The sequence below is a fragment of the Epinephelus lanceolatus genome, chromosome 23, assembly GCF_041903045.1.
Source record: "Epinephelus lanceolatus isolate andai-2023 chromosome 23, ASM4190304v1, whole genome shotgun sequence".
NCBI lineage: Eukaryota > Metazoa > Chordata > Actinopteri > Perciformes > Serranidae > Epinephelus > Epinephelus lanceolatus.
In genome coordinates, this window is record NC_135756.1 from 24,503,081 (window position 1) to 24,530,775 (window position 27,695).

The window sequence follows — 27,695 nt, forward strand, 5'->3', positions numbered from 1 at the left end:
TGATATAAATTGAGTTTATTGCTCAAATTAAATATCTGTTTTTTTCACGAATATCCGTTTGTTACAACAATAATGGGTGATTTTATTATTGCTTGTGTCTCTGACCAACAGAACAGTTTTATACAATAAAACAGCCATCTTCCACTTTCACCTCAGACGAAAAGCCATTGAAATTGCATCAAAAAAATGTTTTTATTTGTACTTAAATCATTCACAAAGGCTTGTAATAAAACACAATAATATAAAAAAACTCTCTGCTTTATTAACATTGCATTAATCAATAAAGTAAAGCATATATCAGAAATACTTCATTAAATGTATTATAAAAGTGCTACAAAATTCTTCCAAGGTAATGTTGTAAAACCAAAGTGAACAAGGCAGCTGTGATAAAAGTAACGTCTTGACACCTGTGGCGTCTAGTATTCATCATGAAATGGATACTCTGGGTGATCAGACCACCTGTTGAGTCAATAAAGAGAGATAGTGATTATTTATTTATGACAGGAACAAGACATCACTCAGACAGTATGAAGTACACTCACATGAGAAGCTCCACGAAACGGATATTCTTGTTCAGTCCTTCAATTGCCTTCATCTCGGCCTCAGAGAGAGAGAAGTCGAATATCTGCAGTGTTAGAAACACACCAATTGCAACATGTTTCATGTGATATTTCCTGTTTTTCAGGGTGACCTTTTGCAGGATTTACGCAGCAGTCCAAACTGATGGTGTACGAACAAACCTGAAAGTTCTCCTTTATGCGAGCAGGGTTAAAGCTCTTCGGGATGACCACCACTCCCCTCTGCATGTTGAACCTCAAGGCCACCTGGGCTGTGGTCTTGTTGTACTTTTTAGCAATTGATGCCAGAAGCTCGTCTTCCAACAATGGGGGGCATTTAAGGTTGACCCTGTTGAAATGATTGGCATTTTGCAATGTCACACCAAATTACTTTGGCACACTTAAATGCCAGCTTTCAGTTACAGCCTGGAACACCATGATTTGTATTAGTCACAAGCTGTACATTCTGTGCGTGCACTGAAAAAATATTTAGTGTCAGTGCACAGTTCTGGCTTTGTCAATAGGAAACAAACAAAGTGGTCTGGACAAGCTCACACAGCACTGGCACTGCACAGCACAGGGCAAAGTCCGTGGGTGTATAAAAAGGAGGGCAGTGGGAATGAGAGGGATTGTAAGATGAAGCTTCTGAAGGAGCACTGTCAGGAGGGGTGCATTTGTTTGGGTGTTGAGTTCATCTCTTTCTCCAGAATTGCAGACTCCACCTTTAAAGGTCCAGTGTGAAGGATTTAGAGGGATATATTTGCAGAAACAGAATATTATAAAGTAAATGTGTTCTCTTTTATGTATAATCACCTAAAAATAATAATTGTCGTGTCTTTGTTGCCTTAGAATGAGCCATTTATATTTACATAGGGAGCAGGTCCCAAGCCCCAGAAACAGCACCAGGCTTTGAGGCAAATTTTAGCTAGTGGCCAAATGTGGAATTATAACGTTCAGGTCAAAAGACATCTGTAAATTACTGGATACATTTTTTAACATCACAACCCCAACAAAATGACTTGTTTCACCTCTGATAACATTCTGAACATCTGGAAGAGCCACATGATTCAAAATTTTTTATTACTATTCAAGTTAACGGGGTGCTAAACCAGATGTTAGCCGCTTAGCTGGCAGAAATTTGCTGCTCAGCTGCAGTAAGCCCCTAGCACGCTTGCCGTATGAGCCCCATGATGCGGAAAATATGGGTGATTTCATACCACAGAAATGTAGCTTTTTTTGGCGTCATGCACCACTGAGGAAATTTCATAGGAATCAAAGGGGCTCCGCTTTCAACGCTGCAACCACTTCTCTTGATACATTCATGGCAGGTCCTCGTTCACAGAGTCCGCCATGTTGCACCACTGTTTTTCTACAGTAGTGCAGAACAGACAAACCACACACTGGCACTAGATAGGGCAATTTGCAGTTAAGCGTCCGCCACCGTTGTTAGCAGCAACAAGCCAAACAGCTCCAGAAAAACAGTTTCTTTTAACATGACACTGCTTTTTTCACTGTTTTTACGAGTTAAAATCACCTGGGGTCGTAATCACAAAGTTGCTCCTCATGATGGAATTCTAATAAAATTCTTAAAATTGTGACGTTTTCTTAGAATTTCCCCTTAAAGTTAAGACTAGGACTAGGAAAAGTTATTCAAAGAGCATCTTAGACCTTAAAAGAGCTCCTACAGTGAAAAACTGTTGGGAGGAGGACTTTTAAGAGGCTTACGAGGTTCTTAGTCTGAGGAGAAAATGGTGGAAACTCAAAGAGGTCAAAGAAATATTCTCCAAAAGCTGGATGACAGTGAGTGATGACTTGAGTCTGTCTCAACCTTCCATCAGCAGAGTGACTAAACATACAATGAGATCACTTTCAGGGTCAGCAGTTCATTTCATTTCCACTGAGTGTCCACACCCTGTAGGCTCACGAAAGGGTGTGTCTGTGACAACCAATCACATCTGTTAAAAGAATGCATCATATCTAGCAATGGGGTCAACAACAACGCCTCACTAAGTTCAAAGTTTCTGTCTATTCTTTGCTCACAGAACTTCCGTACTCGTACTCGTACTCGTTGTCCTCCGCTTATCCAGGTCCAGGTCGCGGGGGCAGCAGCCTCAGCAAAGAAGCCCAGACAGTCCTCTCCCCCGCCACTTCTGTCAGCTCTTCCGCGGGAACCCCGAGGCGTTCCCAGGCCAGCCGGGCGATGTAGTCCCTCCAGCATGTTCTGGGGCGGCCCCGAGGCCTCCTCCCGGTTGGACATGCCTGAAACACCTCCTAAGGGAGGCGTCCGGAAGGCATCCTTACCAGATGCCCGAACCACCTCAACTGGCTCCTCTCGATGTGGAGGAGCAGCGGCTCTACTCCGAGTCCCTCCCGGATGTCCGAGCTCCTCACCCTATCCCTAAGGCTGAGCCCAGCCACCCTGCGGAGGAAACTCATTTCGGCCGCTTGTGCTCGCGATCTCATTCTTTCGGTCACTACCCAGAGCTCGTGACCATAGGTGAGGGTTGGAACGTAGATCGACCGGTAAATTGAGAGCTTCGCTTTCTGGCTAAGCTCCCTCTTCACCACAACGGACCGGTTAAGCGCCTGCATCACTGCTGACGCCGCCCCAATCCGTCTGTCAATCTCCCGCTCCATCCTACCCTCACTCGTGAACAAGATCCTGAGATACTTAAACTCCTCCACCTGAAGAAGGACCTCTCCCCTGACCTGGAGTGGGCAATCCACCCTTTTCCGTCTGAGGACCATGGCCTCAGACTTGAAGGTGCTGATTCTCATCCCAGCCGCTTCACACTCGACTGCGAACCGCCCCAGTGAGAGCTGGAGGTCACTGTTCGATGGAGCTAGGAGGACCACGTCATCCGCAAAAAGCAGGGACGAGATCCTCCCATCACCGAACCTGACACCCTCCACCACTCAACTGCGCCTAGAAATTCTGTCCATAAAAGTTATGAACAGAACTGGTGACAAAGGGCAGCCTTGGCGGAGTCCAACCCTCACCGGGAACAGGTCCGGCTTACTGCCAGCCACGCGAACCAGACTCATGCTCCTTCGGTACAGGGACTGGATGGCCCTTAGCAAGGGGCCACCAACCCCATACTCCCGGAGCACCCCCCACAGGATGCCCCTGGGGACACGGTCATAAGCCTTCTCCAAATCCACAAAACACATGTGGACTGGTTGGGCAAACTCCCATGCCCCCTCCAGCACCCTGGCAAGGGTAAAGAGCTGGTCCACGGTTCCGCGTCCGGGACGAAAACCACATTGCTCCTCCTCAATCTGAGGTTCAACTATCGACCGGACCCTCTTCTCCAGCACCCTGGAGTAGACCTTACCGGGTAGGCTGAGGAGTGTGATCCCCCTGTAGTTGGAACACACCCTCTGGTCCCCTTTCTTGAAAATGGGGACCACCACCCCGGTCTGCCACTCCAGAGGCACTGCCCCCGATGTCCACGCAATGTTGCAGAGGCGTGTCAGCCAGGACAGCCCTACAACATCCAGAGCCTTGAGATATCCAGGACGAATCTCATCCACCCCCGGGGCTCCGCCGCCTCGGAGTTGTTTCACTACCTCAGCAACTTCTGCCCCAGAAATTGGACGACCCGCCCCCGAGACCCCCGTCTCTGTTTCCTCACTGGAATACGTGTTGGTTGGCTAAGTGGGAAAGCAAGTGAGTAAGCAAGGACTCCTTACTAGAAGTTTTTAGGCTAAGTTAGGAGCTCTCTCAGAGTATTCTCTGAAAGTTTATGAACATGGCCCCTGGATCTGTTTGTTTTGGAGATGAAGAGACCTCTTCAGATAATTTGGCACCCACTGAAAACCCTCCTGAACAAAGAACACTGAAGGCATCCCAACCGGGAGTGTTCGCCTGCCATACAGGAGAAGTTCAGGGAGTTGCAATCTGAAATCCTCACAGCTAGATGCCACTAAATCCAACACACTGCTCCTTTAACTGAATGTAATAAGTAGGCATTTCTCTCCCATACCAGGATGCATCCCTAGATGTCCCCAAAGGGCTGTATCCCACGATGACAACATCCTTCTGCCGGCAGTACTCGAGCAACTTTGGCTGAGTGAAATACGGATGGCATTCAATCTGTGTTTAAAAAAGCACAAATAGTGTTGGTTAGTTGGTGAAGATAGACTGAATTCTTCCTTAGTCATTATTTATGTGCTAAGCCAGTTTTCTTAAAGGCATCTCTACACCTTTGTGTAATCATATTCTATCTGTTTAGCATGATACTAAGTCACTGACTTGGGGGATTTTCTTGTGTTTGTCAGCCATTTTCTTTCTGTCTATAACCAAAAGTTTAATTTTTTGATTTTCCTCATCTCCGGAGCACGGGTGTATTATTGTCCTGTCTTTACCTGGTTTGACACAGGCTTGTGTTTCAGCCCAGGCTTGTTGAAGATCAGCTCCAGTTGTCTCTTGTTGAAGTTGGACACTCCAAGAGACTTTATCAGCCCGGCATCTTTACAGGCCTCCAAAGCCTGTCCAGAACGTGAAGAACACAGCCAGGGAGCTGCACATTAGACTTTGAACCAACACTATATATAAACACTGACAAAGTATACAGCAACGAGGTTTCTGACCTTGAGCAATTGCCAGCGTTATTATCTCTTACTGCATGTGTCAAGTTATAGTTAGTGTTCTTCACAAATGAGTTACCAAATCAGTTAAAGTGCATGTCAACATATCTCACCTCCCAAGTCGCACAGAGATCTGTCTTATGATAAATGTACTTCCCATTCTCATCTCTGGGGTAAAATGTATCTCCTGGCTTCAGAAAACAATAATATCCAGTTAGGGGAAATGATTTTGGCAGTAATTCACAGCCATGAGTATTGATAAACTTGAATATAGAAATATCTTTTCAATGTGACATTAAATGCATGTATACCTTAAAGGCTGTGGGCATCTCCACAATATAGAGATCAACAAAATCCAGCTGCAGCGTCTTCAAAGTTTTCTCCAAAGCAGGTCGAACCAGTTCTGGGGGATGGAACGTGTTCCACAACTGCATAATCCGTGCAGATAAACAGCTGTTAGATGTTGCAAAAGTGTAGCATTCACTTTGTAGCCATGGAGTAGGCTGTGGGGGAAAGTTCCCTGGTCAGATTGACACAGTTGTCAGCCACCCACACAAACAAGTGAACTTTACAAACCTTCCCACAGTAGAAGATGTCCTCTCGCTTCACACTTCCATCTGCAATTTTCTCCCGTATGGCTTGTCCCACCTCATGTTCATTGAAATAGACCAGAGCCCCATCTATGTGTCTGTATCCGATTTCAATGGCCAATTTGACAGATTCATATGCAATTCCTTTTGGGGTCTGACAAAAAAAACACACCTTGTGAGTGGTCACAGAGTGAAAGTGAAATAGTTTTTGTGACATGCAAGTAAGGTTTTAATTTATGTGCTTTACCTTGCGGGGGTCCCCATAGGTTCCCAGTCCTATCAAAGGTATGCTGTTTCCATCACTCAGAGGAATGGAGTGACTCTCAGTTGTCAAGTCCATGCTCATTGAGGTGTGAGTCTTCTAGGCCAAGCTTTCCCAGTGGTATTTATTGTGTCCTTAAAAGTCCCGGCTCAAATAAACCTAATGGTGCAGGTTGACACAGTTAAAGAAACTTGCCTTGCTGCTCTTCGACCACAACAAAGACTCCTCCCTGACAGAAAGAGATCCCTCCCAGTCCAACAGTGGCAGGAGGTGAAATCATCATGCACCAATCGGAATGTTAGATCTATCCAACGATTATACTGCTGCTATATCTCTCATGCACTTTATTGTTTTTATACCTTACTGACGTCTTTTTATATTTATATTTATATACTGTATGTCCTTTTTATTGTGTTGTTATCTTGCCGAGGATACTACACGTAATTTCGTTGTGCAATGTACAATGACAATAAAGTCTTCTATTCTATTCTATCCCCAGACCCTGCAGTTTTCATGTCAAAATGACCTAAGCCATGAACATCAGTCCTGTCCTATGTGTCATGTTTAACTCATCAATCTGGGGAGAAATTAACCCAATATGCTCCCAATGGCACCGTGGGTAAGTGTGCGTCAATGATTACCTAATTACACCTTGAATAACAGCCGTGTAAATTGCTCTGAGTGGTCCCTAAAATTAGAAAAGCTCAAATAAGTGCAGCCATATATCAAATAACTTACAGTGATAAGACAACAACTACTAACGGACGAAACAACAGTATCTAACACATTCATACGCAAAAAAAGATATTTAATAATTAGCAATTGAATTATTATTCTCCATATTTAAGAGAGGTTTCTCACCGGTGTTTGTAAATGCCAAATTTCAACTTCTCTTTAACACAAAATAGTTCCTGAAACTACAGTTTCCTCTATTTGCATCCCGGATGCCCTTTTGCACAGATGTAAATCGCTCCACAGCAATAGGCTCGTTCGAGATGAGCCAGGCCTGCGCAGATTCGATCACCGGCGATGGTTTTGTCTCCACTTCATCCCGACTTGCTCTGACGTATAAGTGGACGGCGATAAATCCGCGAAAGCCAGGCGGCCGCAGTACCAAGAGGCGAAGCTCCGTTGAATTTTTGCCAACAGCCACTAGGGATGCTGCCGCCATTTTGGACTGTTGAGCTTGGACTGTTGCGCCCAGACAACATGCAAGATGTCAAGGAGAGAGGAGAAAAAAAGTAAAAGAAAACAGTGTAGTGCAATTAACTGCAACAACTATCAGTGGAACACCCCGCACCTGGCCTTCCACCGTTTCCTGAAGGATCCCGACAGGTAAGAACTCCTGAGGTGGAAGTTTAGATTTTTTTAATATCAATTTAATATGCCAGTTTTGTTTTGTTATGTATGTGTGTGTATATATATATATATATATATATATATATATATATATATATATATATATATATATGGCCTCTTTATATCAGAACTGATTAGCATTAAAATATATCATATTAAAATAGCCTATATATTATTATTATTATCACTGTCCCCTTACTGTACAAACTAAATAAATCTTTATTCCTGACTATGTGACGTCGCCATTAATGTGTTTCTAGTTAAAATATTGATTTTTTTTTTTTTTTTTGGTAGATTGGCTTATGGGGTGATTTTGAAGGAGTAATTAAGTTAATCTTCTCATAACTGGATGTAATATGTAGAGATGCCATCTAGGCCGTTTTTCTTAGTTTTGATTTTTTTTAAAGTCTATATTTTGCTTTACAAAAACGTGAAAAAGCAGCTGTGACCAAGCTATCACGAGGTGAGTAGCATTGTAAGCATAATTAATAGCGATATACTTCAGTTTGTCTGTGTGTTTTTGTATGCAAGCGGGTCAGCTGCGGTCTGCTGACAGTCCAAAATGGCGGCGGTAGGACGAAACCATGGGCGAGTCTGTTGCTATGGAGCGTTCTATTGAGCTTCGCCTCTTGATATCCATGCTCTTTGGCCAGGCGCTGCAGTTGCTCTCCACCGACTGCACCGCCTGGCTCTCACCGGATCTAACAGCTGATTGGTTCAGATGTCGACTCAACAAGATGACGTTTTAGATAAACTACTCATTTTTGTTGAATTTTAGAGATTATGATTGTATTTGTCTGTTCTGAAGGTTTATTCTGTGAACAGAAAGCATGTTGTGTGACTGATGGTGAAGTTTAGTTGTCAGAGACTGAATACATTCATCATAAACTATACAGAGTCTACTGTACTATATTAATATTGGACGGTTTAATTATTGAAGTATTTAGCAACACAGAGACTTGTGGTCAGTGGGATGTGAGGATTCTTAAAATAACGTGTACAGGTATGAAGCCCCGACTGTATCTGACTGAGCCTTAAAGAAAGCTGTTGTCTTGTATTTTTTTTCCTCTGAAAATATTAACCTTATTGTTAAATACAGGTTATTCAGCCTGTGTAGTTGAGGGGACAGGTCAAACTGATATGATGCTGATTTACAGGAGAATTCATATCAAATGGAGGATAAACCATGAACATAAACTACAGATCACCTGTGAAGCATTTTAATAAATTAATCTATCATAATTAAAACAACTGGAGACTGAAAACAAACTGATATATGGGTCTGATCACTTTTTTAATTAATTGACATCATTCCAGACAGGATGTAAGTGTGTCTGTGACTTCCTGTACGGACTGAAGGCTGCTGGAAACTGTCCGACTTCACCGCAGCTTTTTGTCACCGCCCCCCGCTGTGGCCGCCTGCTCTCGTCTACTTTTCAGGCGAGGCGCAGTTCATCTCGAACGAGCCTAGTGACACGTTACATTGTAGTTTGGCCTCAAACGGGCACCGTAGTTTTAAAGAACCGCAGTGCAGTCTGGGTAATATATGGTATGTGTTTTGAGCCAAGAGAAGGCACAGATGTTCGCGTCTCCTGCTGACATATTTGAGCTACAAAATTCAATGTATGTAGCGTAATTTTAATTAAGAAGTGACTGTGCGTTGTTAGCTGTCGTCTGTTTTAATAAGAAACGGTACAAACCGATAACTTAACTATTTATTCTCTGTGGTATATTTGCACTTAAAATAAGCTACGTTGCTAACGTAGCTTCAAACGGAAAGAATTAACGGTTACACTTTAACTAAAATTGTTAAATAAACCATCTTATATGATGAAATGGCTACGCTTTTAAATGTTGTAATGGTTAATACTAGTTTTAACACTCCCTATCTGGCTCGGTAAGTCAGGAAATTTATAGGCTATCCTTTGTTTCCAATCGCAACGCTGTATTGATTGGTTGTCAGGATAGACAGGAAGCAGCAGGGGGGAGAAATGGATGAAAGTGCCGAAAATGTTGACAACGACGATATCGTCATTATCGTGGAAAACGAGGCGGAAAGTTTGCCAGCCGAGGAAGAGAGGCTGAAACAGCAAGGCAACTTCGGACTCATGGACACCTGTCCTATCTGCAAGTTGAGCTTCCACAACAGAGAGCCCAAACTCCTGCCGTGTCTGCACTCCTTCTGCAAGAGGTGTCTCCCTGCCCCCTTCAGGAGTGCCGACCCGAGGCGTGACTCGCAAGGTCAAGTCGAAAACAACAAATCATGTGAGAATGGTATCTTGTAGCCACTCTGATAAAGTTTGGATTGATGTAACTGTGGCACAGTGTGATAACAAAGCTGTTTATACCATGCTAGACTTGAAACAGGTTGGGCCAGCCAGCAAATATGTAGCTAAGTGAGTTCTTTTTTGACATTAAAGGGGAACTACACCCATTTTAATAAATCAGACCTGTTATTTTCATGGTGTAAGACGGTAAAAAAATATGAGTTAACATAAATCTCTCCTAAATCTAACAACTAGAGCACTAATACTCATGTGATGTCAAATAGTATGTCGCTGGAGCTGCTTCATAGACAATGAATTGAGAAAGATGTTACAGATGTCACTGAGAGCACCCAGGGGAGTGTCCTGAGTGTATGTACACATTTTCTGTTGCATAACCGAGAGCACTACAATAGAATAAAGCTAATTTGGGTATAAAAAAGAAAGCAAACATTGTGTGGGTCTGTAAAATCAGGGTCCCATTCATTGTCTATGGAGCAACTCAAGACTTTATACCCTATGACATCACAAGTTTGAGACTACTTCTCTGGTTTTTAGCTTTGAGAGAGAGTAGTTCATGTTCACAAATGCACAAATATTCAAATATTGCTTCAACTTTCCTAGGCTGTAGAAATAACATATTGGAATTCCTTATTCAGGCGGTGTTCCCCTTTAAGTTTAGTGTCAAGTTTGTGATTTTGCCACCCAATATGTAGGGATGGATGATGAGGACAGTAGATAATCTAAAGTTCTTTTTGACATTGATGTAATGTAATGGTAGTTTGTTGCTGTCAGAATAAGTTCACACTAGGTATACTCACAAAATTGTTGCATTTAACCAATGCAAAACCAGCAAACCTCTATTTTTTACATAACTCAGTCTCTAATCATTAAGTTAACACTATATCTGCCTTTGTTTCTATATCATATTAAAATCTCAAATAATTTTTCTAGTCTCGTGTCGCAGAGTTTTGTGTTGTTTGAAAAAAAATTATGTAAGAATTTGTGAGCTGACGTCTTCAATAGTGCATCTGGTCTCTCGCTCCAGTGGGTGCCATTCGATGTCCAGTATGCAGACAAGAATGCTGGGAGATGGACATGCTGGATAATTTCTTTGTCAAGGACTCCGCGGAGGTGCCGAGCAGCACTGTAGAGAAAACCAGCCAGGTTGGTTTCATATCTTGAACCGTAAATCTCACAACAGTTTGTTTTTTATGACATCTTTCTCTCTCTCTCTGTCTCTCTCTGTCTCTCTCTCTCTCTCTCTCTCTGTCTCTCTCTGTCTCTCTCTCTCATGACTATAGTGATGTTTTTTTTTAATTTGTTCTTCACTTTTGTCTTCGATAGGTGTGTATGAGCTGCGATGACAACACAGAGGCGACAGGTTACTGCGTGGAGTGTGTAGAGTTTCTGTGTGTGACATGTATTGAGGCGCACCAGAGGGTCAAGTTCACCAGGGATCACACCATACGCCAGAAGGAGGAGATGTCTCCAGGTAGTGTGTGTCATGCGCGTAAGGAAAATTACTCTGCAATTAGATTAACCTAAATCAGTTTAAAAGTTGTATGCTGTGTAGTAATGATTATGCATGGTACATACTGTACTTGATAACACTGTTAAATATTGACATAAGACAGTTCTGCAAACACCCTCAGGTATTCCAGGCTGTAGGCTATGCAATGTATTTCCTTAATTCCTTTCACCCAGCTACAGAGATGGGAGGTGTATCATAGCTGAAAAAACCCCCACAAAAGTCACAGTTAGCACTTGTTCAGTGAGTGTAGAGGGGCGTGGCAGCTGTTGGCAGCTGTTCTGAGAAGATGCCAACAGCTGTGGCGGGTTTTAACCTGCTAGATGAGTTTTGAATTGTTTAGACAAAGTGTTCTGGCAAGATGCGAGTCCTGATAATGTCTGTAAAGGTATTTTATAAAGCTGTGCAAACGTTTCAGGTGATACAAGCTGACCTTACATCTCTCTGTGTTCCTTATTTCCTCCCTCGTCTGTATCCCAGAAGCAGTAGGTATCTCTACACAGAAGCCTGTGTTCTGTGACGTCCACAAGCAGGAGCCGCTGAAGCTGTTCTGTGAGACGTGTGACCGACTCACCTGTAGAGACTGTCAGCTGCTGAAGCACAAGGATCACAAGTAGGCTGATTTTATTTTTCTACGATGTTGGTTTATTTATCCTCCATAAATGTAGGCACTTCACAACAGGCAGTGGTGATTCAGCTCGCAACAGTGTTGCTGATAATTTAGCAAGCCTGCTCCTGGTTTTAAGTATTAATTTTTGGTATGTGATGTTTGATAGACACAGCTGCAAGGTTTGTTTGAGGTCCTGTGTTTTTATGTCAGAAACAATTTGGTATCAGAAAAGGATAAAAAGATTAATTCAGTCATGTTATTTAGAGCATCACTGTCTTTTACGAAACAATAAGGATGGGAATCAAGAGCCAGTACCAGTCAAGAACTGGTTCCATACTGCCTGATCTGACTGCTTTTTGGTGAAATCATTTTACTCTGTATTTTACATTGTCTTAAGTTTTTGGGCTTTATTTCGTGCTATACTCTGTTTTAAATGTGTAATGTTTATTTGTAAAGCATAAAGTTTATTATCATCATTATTATCAAAATATTCTTTGTGTTCAGCTATCAGTTTTTGGAGGATGCGTACAGGAACCACAGGCAGTATCTGGAGAACATGACGCAACAGTTGCAAGAGAAAAGGAAGGCCATTGAGGAAGTGTCCAGCTGTATCAGCACTGGGTAACATTCTCCTCTACCACTGAAACTTGACCACAGATTCTGTTAATGTCAGATGAGCATATTTGTTTGCATGGAAGATTGAGAGTGACTGTGTCAATATTTTTAAATGTATTTAATTACATTAAAAATTATGTGCATATTGACACTGCTGCTGGGTTAATGTGAGGCACGATATTAAAATTAATTTTTCACAGACTCCAGCAAGTTGAAGAAAACCGGAAGGCTGTCACTAATGAAATAAAGAAGTCCATCTGTAACTTGATCATGGAGATCAACAGGAAGGGAAAGATTCTGGTCAACCAGCTCGAGGTATGGCTTTTGTGACATTCAGAACATTTTCTTTTTAACTTCTAATGTGTGAACATTTTTCACATTATAAGGACAATAAGCATAAAACAAAAATGAAACCACATGCACACATTTATTGCCAGGCTCTGACGAAAGACCATGAGCTGGGTTTGAAAAAACAGCAAGACGACGTGAACTCTCTGAGCAGGCACCTGGACCATGTCATCAGCTTTACCAAATGGGCAACAGCCAGCCACAGTGGGACCGCTCTGCTGTACTGCAAGAGACTGGTGAGTGGCTTAACATCAGACAGCGATTTGAATTATTTCACAGTGTACTTGTTGCGTAGACTTTATGTTGCTGGAGAAAATAAATACATCTTTACAATAGTACTTCTACAAAATCTTGCAGTACCTTAATAAAAGTGACTCCTTTTTAATTGTCCCCGTCTTTTCTTCTTCTAGATCCTTTTTCAGATTCACTACCTGATGAGAGCAAGCTGTAACCCCTCCATCGTCCCTCAGAGTTCCGTTCGCTTTCAGTGTCGCTCTGGTTTCTGGGCCACAAATGTAGACCTTGGTAAGACTAACACTTTATTTACATTCTGAGTCAAGCAGCAACTAATATTGGTTGATAGTTACTGTATGATGCTGTTATTCAGCAGTCTGATGGCCTGTGGGTAGGAGCTGTTGGTCAGTCTTGTTGTCCTGGACTTCACACTCCTGTAGCATCTGCCTGATGTGTGAAATGTGAAGAGATTGTGCTTGGGGTGTGTTCTGTCCTTGATGATGTTGTGGGCCCTCCTGGTGACCCTGGTGTTGTTGATGCGCTGAATGGATGGGAAGGCTGCTTCTGAAATGAGTTGTGCTGTTCTTATCACACACTAGAGGGCCTTCCTGTCCTAAGCAGTGCAATTACCATACCAGATTGTGATGGAACTGAAACCCCATCTTGCCCCCTCCCCTCCGCTTTCTCTGCTCTGTATGTTTATCACGAGCAGGGTTAGGAAACTACCTCTGCTGTAGTGCGGGCTCTCTCAACAGCAACCCCCCTTCAAAAAAAAAAGCTACGCAGCTAGCAAATTTTTTGTTAATTAGGCTACTCAATTACTAAACTCATAGTATATATAGTATAGTAATAGTAATAGATATATACAAATAAAACTTATTATCATATAGTTATAAAAAGACATGACAATGTTATAACACTTCTTAGTTTATTGAACTGTTCTTCAGAACAATCAGACTTTTAAGGCTAAATCTTCAAGTGCAAATAACAGCATCTTGTTGAAATGAAAAACAAGTGCCCGTTTTTTAAAAACAATACAAAAATAAGACATATCGCAAAAATCAATTCAGCAGACTTTTAAGGCTAAATCTTTTAGTGCAAATAACAGCTTGAACATCACAGCTGAAATGAAAAAACAAGTGCCTGTCTTTTTAAACACAGGCTATACGAGGCACTTTCACATCACAAACAAATCTCCTTGAGCCTATAAAGAAATAACACGATTTATACCTGGGCAATGTCCTTGTTGCGCGCGAGAAAAATGAATATATTCACCTTTTGAGGTTTGAGAGAGAATCGGAGTGGAGTTACAATATTTCCAGCGGCACTGAAAACTCTCTCTGATGGTGCGCTTGTTGCACAGATGCACATGTATTTGCGGGCGACTTTGGAGAGGAGAGGAAATCTACCTTGGTTGTCGCGCCACCATGCGAGCGGGTCTGCATTGGAGTCGATGGGATCCTCCTGGAGATAGCGTGTGAGTTCGGTGTCGGCTCGAACTCTCTTGGGTATGGTTGCAAAGGTGGTTGTCTGTGGCTTCAGCAGGTCTCCAAGGGGTTTTCTTTTAGCCGCTGGTGGCATCGCTGTTTGCACCGAGGACTGCTGTTGTACAGCAGCTGACACACTGGCACCGCTTCCTCCGTCTTCCACATCTAATATCTCCTCAAACAGCGTGCACTTTGCCTCCTCCGTGTCATCAAAATTTTTGCCCCGGTATCTATGGTCCAACAAGCAGGCCTTTGCCAAAAGTTTTTGTAAAGCAGCTGGTCTGTACTTCTCCTCCAGAACACTGCACATCTTGCGCTTGATGTCCGAGGTCAGAGTGGTGTCCTCATCCGATGGTTTTAAAATATCTTCAGTGAGGAGTTTCAGGACGGGTTTAATTGATGAGACGGTGACATACGTCTCACCAGAGAGCAGATCCGTAAATTCAGCGGCTGGCTTTAATGCTGCATTCACTGACTCCAAAACGGCAATGTCCTGCCAGCTGGGAATGAGATGCTGATGCCGCCGATCATCCACCAGAACTCTTTTTATGGCCGTGGTTTGCTCCAAGACCCGGTCCACCATTCTCTGTTTGGAGCCCCATCTTGTTGGACAGTCCTGCATGGACGAGTGATGAAAGTTAAATTATTGAACTGAAATTAGGCTGGTTACACCTGCTTAGTTTTTTTTTTTTTTTAATGAATAGCCTAGGCTACATTTTTAATTATTTTTCGTTTCAGTGTATTTTTTCCTAAACGAAAAATATTTTAACCATCTCAGAAAGCCAGCAACTTTTTAACTCAACTGCATCAATGATTTTATTTAAAATTATTTGCATAATAAAAACCCAAACGGTCTGTCAGCCTGGCGGTTACAGTGTTATAATATATAATATAATATATAACTTCTGAAGGCTACTTTACCGTTATGAGTCGGTGCTGCGGGGTTTGGAGCTCCGCTTGCGCTTTCGCCAGATCTCTTCTCTTCAGCCAGCTCTGGGAGAACGCACCCACTAAGGAGTGACAGGCCCATTGCTCGTGCTGTGCGATCCTTAACGCTTGCCATTGCGTTTGTCACTGCTAGGTGTAAATTATGTCCAAAGCAGTTCAGCCACGTCCAGTTCATTTTTTTCACTGCTGCGACGATGTTTGCCCCATTGTCCGTGGTTATGCACGCCAGCTTCCTCTCATCCAGTGACCACTCATCAAATGCGCTGCGGAGAGCCTCTGCGATGTTGTCGGATGTGTGATTCTGCAGCATAAACACCGTTTCGAGGCAGTGTGATTTTAGAGTCCAGTCTGTGGTCAGGTAATGTACAGTAAGACTCATGTAAGGTGTCATATTTACGCTTGACCACATGTCAGTGGTGGCAGAAAAATAGTCCACATTTTTGAGCTCACTCTGAACCGATGCTCTGGCTGTATTGTACATTTTCGGGACAGCAGTCTCTGAGAAGTAGGTTTTCCCTGGCAACTCGTATTGTTTGTCAAATTTCTGAAGCAGCGTCTTGAATGCCGGTTTCTCCACCGTGTTAAACGGCACCATCTCCTCAACCAGGTACCGTGTAACAGCATCTGTTAGGCATTTATGTCTATCACTTCCAGTGCTGTACTTGGAAACTCGAGCAAAGGCTTCGGCGACTCCAAGTTGTCGGCTGGCACCGGCTGCTGCGCGACTCTGTGTGGGTCGTGCGGGTGGCGGCAGCCTTGCCTCTATAGCGGGATGGTAGCTTGCTAGGTGAGACTTTAAATTCGAAGTGTTTCCTCGTTTTACTTGGATCTTTTTGAGGCAGATTTTACAAATTGCCTCATCTAAATTAGCTGGTTCCCCCTTTTCATTTGGCTGAAAGCTGAAATGCTCCCAAAGGGGAGAAGTAACATTTGGCTTCGGTACAAGTGCAGCTGCCATCTCTCCCGCTCTCACTGCGTAATGTGGCGAGGCCGGGTCACGTTGGTCACATGCGGTGGTGGCGGTGGCCCAACATGCACCGTGGTGGGCCTCTTAGTACCGCGGTGATTCATTTTTGCGGTTGTCGCGACAGCCCTAGTAGGCGTGAGTTTGTTGGGACCATTAAACAGCTGCTAACCAGGCAGACATTGAGCTGACCATTTATTGGTAGTAGAGTGCCTTCAGAAACAGTCCTTAAGCTCTGCATCTGTGTAACTACTCCAACACAAGTTGTCTCATTTGGTGGGGCATCAGAGAAGAAAGGACATAAGCTGATTAGAAGGTCCTTCATTGTGAATGTCTGAGGGTGCAGTAGGTGTACTCACCCCTGTACTTAGAGCTGTCCAATTGTGATCCAGTCACCCAGGATGCATGTTAATATCAGTTGTAAACAGGGGCTATGTCATCTCAACCACAACTTCTGTCCGTCTCCGTCTTGTTTTGTGGTGACGTCATCCTACATTTTTATTTTATCTTTATTTGACAGTGTGCTGTTGAATGTAGTAAACAATATAGATTTTGTAGCTTTTGCAGCTCTGTCTCCCAGCATATTAATCTCATGTGGCCTTGACAACATTTATTTTTATCTTGTGTTATCAGTTTACATTATCATTTCCTCATTATCTTTTTTTTTTGTTTTTTGTTTAAACATGTGCATGTACTTAGATTGCCAACAGTCATCTTAAACAGGAACATTGAGTTTATGAGAGACTGAAAACACCTGCATGAATTTTTAATGCTGCTGTCGAACAGAAGTCACTGCTAGAATACTTTTTAGCTTGTGTGCCATTTACCGGCCATTTAAATGACAGTTTAGGCGACAAGGACAAAGAATGTGTGAAATGAAGGGTACAAGTCATGATTTAGCTTTTTAATGTTTGCTTGTTTTCTCCAGGTTCTCTGGTGGTAGAAAGAGGCCCGGGAAGACCGCCTATCACCAACCACCAGGCAGGTCCCAGAGCAGAAGCACCCACTGGAGCGCTCTCCGTCTCAGCTCAGCAGCGACAGAGCACGCTGGCTCAACTCCAGATGCAGGTAGGATATTCAGCGCACTCAGCATTTATGGTTATTTTGAGGCAGAGAAGCATAAAAAACACAAAGCCATTGTCCTTGTCAAATTTGTTAACGCTATGCATTTATTTTCCGTTTATTTCATTGATAGACATCTGTTATTCCTCTGTCCAAGGTGGACAAGCTCTCCCAGCAACCCCACAGGCAGCCCCCGCCCAACCACTGGTCCTGGTACCAAAATGTCAGGCTCCCAGGCCCCCCCGGCCCTCCACCCCCAACCAGACCCATCCATGGAGGGTCCTCCCCCTCCCAAGGCCCCCCCAGCATGGTACAGCCGGGACGCAGATACAGCAGCTCCCACCCCAACACTAGAAGCCCTACATCATCCATGCTTCACGGTACAGGATTCCCACCTGCTCAGGTACGTTAATGCAGGTAGAAAGTTTAGAATAGTGCGTGTGATTGCATGTTCTAATAACACTCACTGTTTCCAGCTTCAATCAGAGGAATTATAGTTCTTTCCACTACATTTTTTTTCTACATCTAGTCTCTGAGAGAGCTGATCCATAGCTCCAACTTCCCTCCTAAACCCATGGATGTGTCCCAGGGTACGTCGCGCTACCCACAGCCTTTGTCTGCCGGAGCAGCTACACAGGCATCACTACATCAGGTTAGTAGGAGAGAAGACTGGAGAGTGGACCTATGAAGTCTCCTGCTACTTGGGCTTGTTCTGTATAACTATTTATAAAGCAATTAACTACACACTGTTTTGTTTTTTGTGTCCTAAAGCGGGGCCTAGCAGAGTCCTCCTTCCTGAAGAGGAGTGAGGCTGGTGGATCTGTCCCCTCCATCACCATCTCTATTCCCAAACCCACCTTCGCTCCAAGTCTAGCATCAGCAACTGCAGACAAAACAAGCGCAGTCAATCACATAGCAGGTTATTATCACTGACGTGCCCTGAAGAGCCTATTCTGTGTGAGAATTAGTCTTAAATCAAGCTTTTCATCATGACTTCTAAACCTTAAAAGCTGTTTTTTTTTCTGCTTTGTCAAGTTCAAGCAAGGCAGAACTCACCGATGGCCAAACCGTCTTCTTCAGACAGAAGCACAGGGTAAGAAAAGATCCAAAAATCTGCACTCCCACAGTTTATCTTTTATGATTGTTTAAATATTTAGCCTCTGTTCTGTCTCTGGCAGAGATTAAGACTAATCTTTTTCCTTTATGTTGTTTTGACTGTATGCTTGTTAAGTAGATAGATGCGTGGGAAGTGTTACGTGCTGCTTTTGATATTTGATTAAAAGCCTACGCACGACACTGAAATGACTTTAAATGGTGTCATGTTTTGACAGCAGTTGTCTGTAATCACTCTTCAGTCTTACACTCTACTTCTTCTACCTTGGAAGATATTTGGTGCTAGATATTTGGTTCTTTCAAATACTTGTCTTTAATTAGTTAACACAGTGAATACATAACATGAGTTAATATATCTAATAAGTACACCATGCCCCTATTACACATGTCACTATTAAGCTACAGAGGAGCAACTGTAGAGAGCTCTGAGGACTCTCTGTCAGACAGTGGTGAGGTATTGTATAGCGTTATGACTTGGGGAAGGAATGATTTCCTGTATCGGTCCCTGTATCAGTCTGTTGGAGAAAGAGCTCCGCTGTATGTCCGGTGTGTGGTGAAGAGGGTGGTCAGGATTATCCATGATGGATAACTGTTCAATGTCGGGCGGGCATGACCCAGAGTCATACTGAAAGTCTGTGGTGTACAAGGTGAAAAGGAAAGGAGCCAGAACAGTCCCCTGTGAACTCCTTTGCTACTCACCACCATGTCAGACAGGACTCTGCCCAGTTGGACAAACTGTAGTCTGTCTGTCAGGTGGTCAGTAATCCAGGAAATTATGGATGTGTCGACCCTCATCGCCTGCGGCTTCTCCCTCAGTAGCAGTGGCTGGATAGTGTTGATTGCACTGAGTAAGTCAAAGAATGGGATTCTTGTCGCAGTGCTGTAGGGTCCATCCAGGGGTGAAGGAGCTCGTCACAGAAGGTAGCCAAGACCAGCCTCTCCAGCACCTTCATCATGTGAGATGTGAGGGCAACCGGTCGGTAGTCATAGAGGCCAGATGATGTTGACTTCTTGGGGACTGAAACAAGCTATGACGTCTTCCACAGCACCATTACTCTCTCCTGGCTCAGGCTCAGGTTGAAGAGATGCTGCAGAACAGGATGCCATCAGGGCCTGCAGCCTCGCATTAGGGGAGTCTCTCCAGCTGTCTTCTAACCTGACCTGTAGTGACAGTCGTGGGGGAGGGTGCATGTTGTTTTCTCTGTTGAGCAGGAGGGGGAAGGGTGCTGCAGAGGCGGTGTGTCGGGTGTATGGAGGTCTAGGTGTGTGTGGGTGGTAGGGCTGTCAAAATTGCTCAAAAATGACGTTCGAATATTCCTTCTAAAAATAACTCATAGGTTCGAACCATTCGAATATTTTTTTTTCCGCATTATGTCCACAAGAGTGCAAACTAATACAAGGAAACATACATGTATATGTATTAATACAAGGAGACGTAACTACTTGTAGGTATTTTTATTTCAACATAAACGTCTTTGAAAACATTTACATACCTACACATTAAAACACATAAAACAATTATCTATAACATTACATTATAAACGACTGCGGACCTCTCGCTCGCCCCCCCCTCTCTGACCCGTGGTCACACCGCCCGCGGAAGCGCTGCGAATAGCCTCGAAGCACCGGACTGTGACCGGCTCGCGCCCTGCAGCGATTGTTTCGGCGTCTGGTCTATTTTCTGCGCGAGCCGCGAGCGAATGTGTCAAGCCGAGTGACGGAGACAACAGTTGGGAGCAGAACCGCTTGTCGACCAGGCTGGAGAAAAGCGCGTCTGATGCCAACGCCTACTCGCAAAGAGGACAGTTGCGGTGGTGTTTTTTTTTCTCTCCACAATCGAATATCAATTTTTACATTCAAAGGTCCATTTTTTTTCAAATTCGAATTTAGAATATTCGTTGACAGCCCTAGTGGGTGGTGGAGGAGACAGCAGAGGGCTGTGAACTAAACCTATTGAAGAAACAGTTCAGCTCCTTAGCCTTCTGCTGTTTGTCTGTTATAACCTTGAACGCAGTGATCTCCTTCATTCCAGTCCACACATCCCTCACATTGTTGTGTTGGAGCTTGGCCTCCAGCTTCCTCCTGTAGGAGTTGTAGAAGCGAAAATCGGTGCCTGGAAGTGGGCCAGATGGCTCCTGACCTCGTCCTCTACTTCTCCTGCAGATCGTCCTCTGAGTTGATTTAGTATCTTAGGTTCAGTTGGCTGACACTTAGAGAAACACTGGAGTCAAATAGAATCTGGTGCAATCGAGTTTAATGTGTTCACAAGCTTCAACACATACTACTCATGAGTCAGGCTCCGGAGCAAGACTGAAGTTTCACTTTCTGCGCTCTCCCTTTTATGCTGGTGAAGATTTGAGAGAATTTCCACCCTTTTCCTTTAGTCCTTCCTACCTGCGCTCAAATCTGTTGGTGGCAGGTCTTTTTTCTTTTTAGCCCTTTTCCATCTGGTCCAAATCTATTGGTGGCAGGCCCCTTGAGCCCTTCTCCAAACATGACCTAATGGTGTAATCCCTGGGCCTGGAAATCCCCAAATGCTCCCACCATTAGGTTCGAGCCTGGTTTCACTTTATTTTTTAAAAACATATGAAACCTGGGGACTTTCTCTATACAATCCCCTGTGCTTTCATGCAATGTGAACTCTTAGAGTGTGTGTCATGCAATACAAACGTTAGAGTGTGTGTGTGTGTGTTATTATTAAACAGTACATGGTGTGGTATATGTGTGCTCTTCAATGTCAACCTTGTGTTATGAATACATAGACTTGTGTAACAGTGTTTTTATCACACATAGATGCATAACAAACAGTTTTATAGGAACTTATACATAAAACGTGGTTATGTAACCCTTACTCTTAATCAACTTATGCAGTATAACACCTTTACCTGATTAAAGATTAAATCTTACACTACAGAGTCCTTGCTGTCTCAGTCATCACTGCTGCACTGTTGCATTTGTCCAGTCTTATTCCATCTCATCCTCAAAGGGAGTAAAAATAACCATCGCCAATCAACATCCCATATACATGTAAATCACATGTGATAGTATCCTTATTCCACATATGTACATTTAATACAGTAATGCAAAGCAGATAAATACAGCAAAGAAATCAAGAAATAATTAATCCGAACCAGGAGTTCACACATGGCACATCATGGGAGAGGTTTCAGTTAGTTGCATCCTGCAAACCTCACCACTAGATGGCCCTAAACCTTACACACTGCTGATTTAAAAACACTCTCTGGTCTTCTAAACCAGTTCATGCAAACAAAGCCAGTGTCCTTTTCTTTTCTTTTTTAAACATTATCATGGTCACAATCTTCCCTTCCACTCTTTTTGTTGAAGGACGACCACCTGGAGGCCGACTTCTGAGCCTCCATCCGCCCCCTCAGCCAAGCGACGAAGACGGTCATCCCCAGGGCCAGTCATCGTCATCAAGGATGAACCAGAGGATGAGGACGAAGTTCGATTTGTAAGAGAATTACCAGGGTTACATAAGTCTAGAATTGTGTTTCTCCAAGTTATTGTATTAAACTGTACAGCCACATTTTCTCTTCCTACAGGTGCAGTCCAGCCTGCCGGACAGCAGCACCGGGGCTAAGTCAAAGCCTCGGCAGCAGCAGAAGGTGTCCGTCTCAGTCCCAGTCCCGGGATCGGAATCAGGGAAAGAGCAGCGCCCGCAGCCCGCAGCACAGCCGCAGTCTGAAAAGACAGCAGAGCCAGAGGAAGATCCGAATGAGGACTGGTGCGCCGTCTGTCAGAACGGAGGGGAGCTGCTCTGCTGTGACAAGTGTCCCAAAGTTTTTCATCTGGCCTGCCACATTCCCGCTCTGAATGAATCCCCTAGGTGAGGGACACTTGTCTCTCAACACTACGGTTGCACAATTAAGTGATGATTCAAATGTTGTTTGACACATGAATAAATATGAAGCTGCTGTGGAGACTGTCTACATTTTATCCTAGATTTGATATACCAGCCCTAACTACTGTATTACAGAATATTTTCTGTAATCTGAAGCATTCTAACATAAAGTGCTATTAATTAATTATTCTGTCAACATTATTGAAGAGACTGTGGTGCTCACTCTTACTTTGCCTTTAACTATTGGCTTTACTACCATGTTATTTTCAAAGTCTTTATTATTTTATGATAGTATAAATATTTGTCTTTAAATTGTATTTTATTGCAGGGACAATATTATTTTTTGTTATTGAGAGCTTTTTTTACTGAGTGATGGTAACTGAAAAGCATGGTAAACAAATTAAGGAAAATATTAAACGCAAAAAACATTTATGGGACTTTTTGCATCAGGTTATATGTCAGAAATGTTGGACATCATATATAATAATATGTACAGTATATAATCCTTTAAAATACTTTTTAAAGGAGCACTACATGACATTCAGAACATAAATATGACCGCAAACAACTATGTGTAATTTAAAGATATAGCAGAGTAATGGCATCCTAAGCAGAGATTGTGCATGTGAGCCCCTCTGTGTGTCTAAATGTCGCTGCTCGGTGCTGCACTCATACAGCTGTTATGGCTGATAATGCCGTCCTGACCCTTGGTGGCAAAATGGTGAAGTGGCATAATGCCCGCTCTCTGGTTTCCCCTCACGTGTTGCAGTTGCTAGTACTGTTTGCGCTGTTAGCGTTGTAGCTGCTTGCCACCTCCATGGTGAGAACCATGTGCAGACAATCCCGTCTCAGATTCAAAATCTTATGTATGCTCTGAATGTCATACACAGCCTCTTTAATTTTTTTTTTGGCTGTGAAATTGGATGATGGGATTCTGACAACCTGTTCACCAGGTCTTTTCGATGGCTAACATTGGCTGCCATCAAGGCAGGGACAGACCGTACAGGCTTGATAATATGCAGCAGAAGTTGGCCAATCCAAGCATCTGTCCTAACAGCTTCTCCTGTCCTGATGTGTCTCTGCAGTGGGGAGTGGTTCTGTTCGCTCTGCCGAGACCTCAACTCGCCTGAGATGGAGTACGACTGTGACAGCAAGGACGACAAATTCTCTGAAGGATTCCCACCTGTTGAAAGAAGGGTATGCTCACTTATCTGTTATTCATGTTTCTGTGCATGATATTCATCAATACTTAAGTGTATTCGTTCTGTTTTTATAGTCATTGGGCCTCAGTCACCAATATCTTTCTGAGTTTTTTCTGAAATTGGCTCCTAAGAAAGGCCTTAAGGAAATTCTGTCATATTCATGACGTGTACTCAAACAGCAGAATTGTTCACACAGTGTTCTTGTCGTGATGAATCCCATTGTCCTTGTAAAATGAAAGGGCATGCCAGTTTATCCTTATTAGTATGGGCAAACGCCCCCCAAATCCCATCAAAGTGCATGCAGCTGCAGGGCCGTGTGCACACAGAAATCCAAAAGGAGAAGTTGAGATAATTAAATCAAGAATGCCTAAATGAAAGTAGAGGGTGGAGCGCTGGGCTTCAAACGTAAAAAAAAAATGTCATTAGTTCTGAAGTGGAGGTACGTCTGCAAGAGCTGAAACTTAAATGAGCTGCCATGTTTAGTAGCATCAAGAGTGGATGTAGAATAACAAAGAAAGATGCATGGGCTGCTGTTACTTGTTCAGTGAGTGCCGTATCCGGAGAAGGGCACACAATTGACAAGTGAAAAAGAAATGTTTCAAACTCAAATCTGAAATCCTAAGATCAAATCCCAAATTGGAAGACATTGGTAAATGTCAAAATCTTTGTGACAAGTGGGTTTTAAGACGAAATGTCTTCTCTTGGTGAATAAGGCTTGTTCTTTTCACTGTCTCCCATCAAACAGATTTCATCTCCTTGAGAAAGACAGTTGTCTCTTCATGACATGATCAGTTAAATGTCTGATGTCTAATGCGTCTTCTTTCTTTAATATGCAGAGGTGTGAGAGGCTGCTCCTACGTCTGTTCTGCAATGACTTCAGCACTGACTTCCAGGAGCCTGCCACTCCATCAGTAAGTAACTCTATTAAGTAGTTTGTCAATAAAGTAAAAGCTGTGCATCGTAAGTGCTATATCATAGGCAACTGGACTTGCTTGAGTTTCTTGAAAATGCTTTGCCCTTCATCCAAGAGGCTTCCTCAGTTCTAACTGACTGGTGTGGAGTCGCAGGCTATAAACTCTGTGTGGATGTGAACCCCTACAGAGTTGTTGAGGTCACATGTGAGCGCTGAGTTTCAGAGTCAGCTTCTTCAAGAAACTCAAGCAAGTCCAGTTGCCTACGAATAATCACTTATGATTACCATGACCTGGATGACTGAGAATCTTCACCGCCCCCATACACACACACACACATACGCACACAATGTTAACTGTTTCAAGCCTAATACAAACCTCTGTACTCCCCCAGTGGCAACCCATACAGTGGGCTTGTAGATGGTCCCTACCGTCTCTCTCTTATCCTCTCTAAAGTAATTGAAAAGTGACGTAATTTGAAGTTTTTTCCACTTGACTCTTTATGAAGTTGGACCAAATATCAATTAAACATTTGGTCTCCTCTCCTCATGTGCTATCAGAGCTCATTTTGTTTTGTTGTGTTGTCTTTGGCAACAACCATCAGCTCTAAGCACATCCACCCTCACTCTTATTGATATGCCCACTCACTACAATCTGAGTTATTCCTTAATGCAGCTACGACACTTGTGTAACATGACAATAGCCCGTAGGACTTCCTGTAATTGGTCCAAAAGTTCAAAACATCCAAAAAAAACCTGTTTTCACACCAGAAACAAAGCAAACCATCGTTCAGTTTGATACGGACAGAGACTTATTTGACGGCTATTTGATCCAAATCGTGGTCAGGGGGAAGTTTCACACATGTAATTTTGGTTTGGATCAAACTGAAATGTCCGAAAGTCTGGACCAAACAAGGTGGGTGGGAAAGGGCCCTTAAGGCTGGCCCCATGTATATGAGACATGGATCACTCCATCAGGCCAGTTTGGGGAAGAGAGTTGGCCCACTGTTGCCAAGTCAAGGAATGTGGTGATTGCTGCTGTCTTGGCTGTAGTGACACCAGCCCGTAGAGAACATCTCTACTGCAAAGACAAATCTGAAAATCCTAACTTTAAGCATGTCACCTAAAGTGAGAGATATTTGCTTCCAGAACCTAACCACACTTTTTCTAATGTAGGAGACAAGAAGGTACAAAGAGCTGATCAAGACCCCAATGGATCTGTCAATAGTCAAGAAGAGATTGGAGTCAAAGTCAAAGGACAGTGAATGTTACAGAGATCCAGAGGGGTTTGTCGCAGACGTCAGGCTGATATTTTTCAACTGTGCAAAGTACTACAAGGTAAACAGCACTTTATATGAAACATCTCTTTTGTTATATTAACCATTTTTCTTCAAAATCATTGCTTTCTTGAACCTAAAGTTGAGTTTTACTTAAGATGAATTATCATGCGTTCATGCTCTTTAATTTTCTCTTCTATTTCTGTGTACAGGCGACGTCAGAGGTGGGGAGCGCCGGCTTGTACTTGGAGGACTACTTTGAGGAACAGTTGAAACTCGTCTACCCAGATAAGGTCTTCCCTGGAGGGAGGGAAGAGCAGATGATCCCGCCTTTGGAGGACGAGATAGACGAGGAGGAAGAGATGATGGATGAAGGCATGGCTCCCATCGATGACGATAAACCGCAGAGTCCTGCAGAAAAAGGAATCCCCCCTGTGGAGGAAGACTTGCCTCCTCTGGAAGAAGCGACAGCCCTGGCAGAGGAGGAAAAGTTAGAAACGGAGGAGAAGGCGACGGATGCCAGTGAAAAATGGATGGATGAGGAGGCAGCAGCTGCTGAGGGAGAAGCGCTTCCTGCAGAGGGGGCGAAGCAGGACAAGGAGACTCCTGTGAAGGTCACGGAGAGCTCTCCAGATGCTGATAACAAAACGAGAGACAAAGTAGCTCCCAGCTCCCCGAAAGAGGAGAGCCAACAGCTCCCTACGGACACGACTGTGGATCCGCCTGAAGCCCAGGAGAAGGAGTCAGCTCCTCCTGAGCCAGCCAAAGAGGAGGAGGAGGGATAGACAAGTGAGAGAAACTGTAGACAAGATGGATGATTTCAGTCTTCCACAGAAGTGGCCCCAGTGGGGACCGACATTTGCTGCAATCAGACAATTTTTTCTAACATGTTATATTTGCAATAGGAAAAATGTACTGCTTTACTAAATACGTATTTAGTAGCAGTCATGCTGTAGATGCACAACAAAGGGAGTAAATAAGCTTTTTTAGTGTGTTTTTGCTGGACAGAAGTTACAATTTTACTGTAACATAGAACGTTATTTTCTGTGACGACTACACCGAAAAGCACACAAACGATATTCTGTGTTGATAGGATCATATGTAAGTTATTATCATCAAGATAAGAAAACAAGATTTGGGATTAGTAATGCATGCAAGATGTCTTAATATAGATAGTAACACCTCCATTTTTGTGTTCATAGACTTTGGCTCACTTGTACTAGCCATTTAACTCTTAAACAAATGGTTTTACTGCAATAGTGTACTTTTTTATTTTATTAGTATTGTATTAATGCTATGTATGCAACATATAAGGCTGCTGTATGTAAAAAATGGCATTAATAATGTGCTGCTTAGTTGTTTAAGAACAAAAATGAATTGCCACGACTGTGATTATATTCGTGATGCCAGTTTGAGGCCTCTTATCCCCCCAAATCCCAACAATGTTTTATCATACAGCAGCCTTGTTGGTTTTTATCAGGAGAACAATTCCTCAGACTGTACTGTTATCACTCTTAGATAACTCGGAGACATGATTATCACTTTCTCATCATGAGCCTCTGACAACGACGCTTTTTCCCAAACTGTGTCCTTGCCCTTCTACAGCATGATTACTTTTACTTAAGATAAAGCCTTATTGTTTCAGCAAGAAGAAAATTCCTCTTTCACTTCACTAAACCCTCCTGTATGGCCATCAGCTCATTTGAGGAGAGACGAGTTAGTCCAAAACTTGACACTTCAGCTTCAATATTGAGAATTTTGTACAATATCATTGCTTTTATTATTTATTGAAGATACACAGGACCTGTAAATGAACTCTGCGAACAATGTTGAGCATTAAAAAATACCTGCATTTACAATATTTGTAATAAACAGGGTTAGATGTAGCTCTGACTTTTGCTTTGCTCCCA

The 27,695-nt window shown here is 43.2% G+C and overlaps 2 protein-coding genes and 1 pseudogene across 9 annotated transcripts; 1 reads left to right on the forward strand and 2 right to left on the reverse strand.

The window, feature by feature from the left end:
* LOC117248912 (aldo-keto reductase family 1 member D1-like) lies at positions 1-7,089 on the reverse strand. 2 transcript variants are annotated; one of them, XM_033614136.2, is made up of 10 exons: positions 6,861-7,089; positions 5,985-6,158; positions 5,724-5,891; positions 5,459-5,575; positions 5,261-5,338; positions 4,926-5,048; positions 4,544-4,653; positions 741-906; positions 543-625; positions 1-459 (listed from the first exon to the last, which is right to left on the reverse strand). In XM_033614136.2, the coding sequence occupies exons 2-10, from the start codon at positions 6,081-6,083 to the stop codon at positions 417-419; spliced, it is 987 nt and encodes a 328-aa protein (XP_033470027.1). In that variant the 5' UTR covers positions 6,084-6,158; positions 6,861-7,089; the 3' UTR covers positions 1-416. The 2 variants fall into 2 exon arrangements, with proteins under 2 accessions (XP_033470027.1, XP_033470026.1); XM_033614135.2 differs by lacking the exon at positions 6,861-7,089 and having other exon boundaries at positions 5,985-6,483.
* Positions 7,079-27,695, forward strand: trim24 (tripartite motif containing 24). 7 transcript variants are annotated; one of them, XM_078165348.1, is made up of 20 exons: positions 7,079-7,334; positions 9,322-9,623; positions 10,671-10,789; positions 10,970-11,135; positions 11,634-11,766; positions 12,268-12,384; positions 12,579-12,693; positions 12,816-12,962; positions 13,137-13,251; positions 17,288-17,427; positions 17,555-17,824; positions 17,951-18,073; positions 18,193-18,340; positions 18,457-18,514; positions 21,880-22,006; positions 22,098-22,381; positions 23,482-23,593; positions 24,435-24,509; positions 25,685-25,846; positions 25,998-27,695. In XM_078165348.1, the coding sequence occupies exons 1-20, from the start codon at positions 7,216-7,218 to the stop codon at positions 26,568-26,570; spliced, it is 3,405 nt and encodes a 1,134-aa protein (XP_078021474.1). In that variant the 5' UTR covers positions 7,079-7,215; the 3' UTR covers positions 26,571-27,695. The 7 variants fall into 7 exon arrangements, with proteins under 7 accessions (XP_078021474.1, XP_078021478.1, XP_078021475.1 ...); XM_078165352.1 differs by having other exon boundaries at positions 17,579-17,824; XM_078165349.1 differs by having other exon boundaries at positions 11,637-11,766.
* LOC144461812 (E3 SUMO-protein ligase ZBED1-like) lies at positions 13,310-15,990 on the reverse strand (annotated as a pseudogene).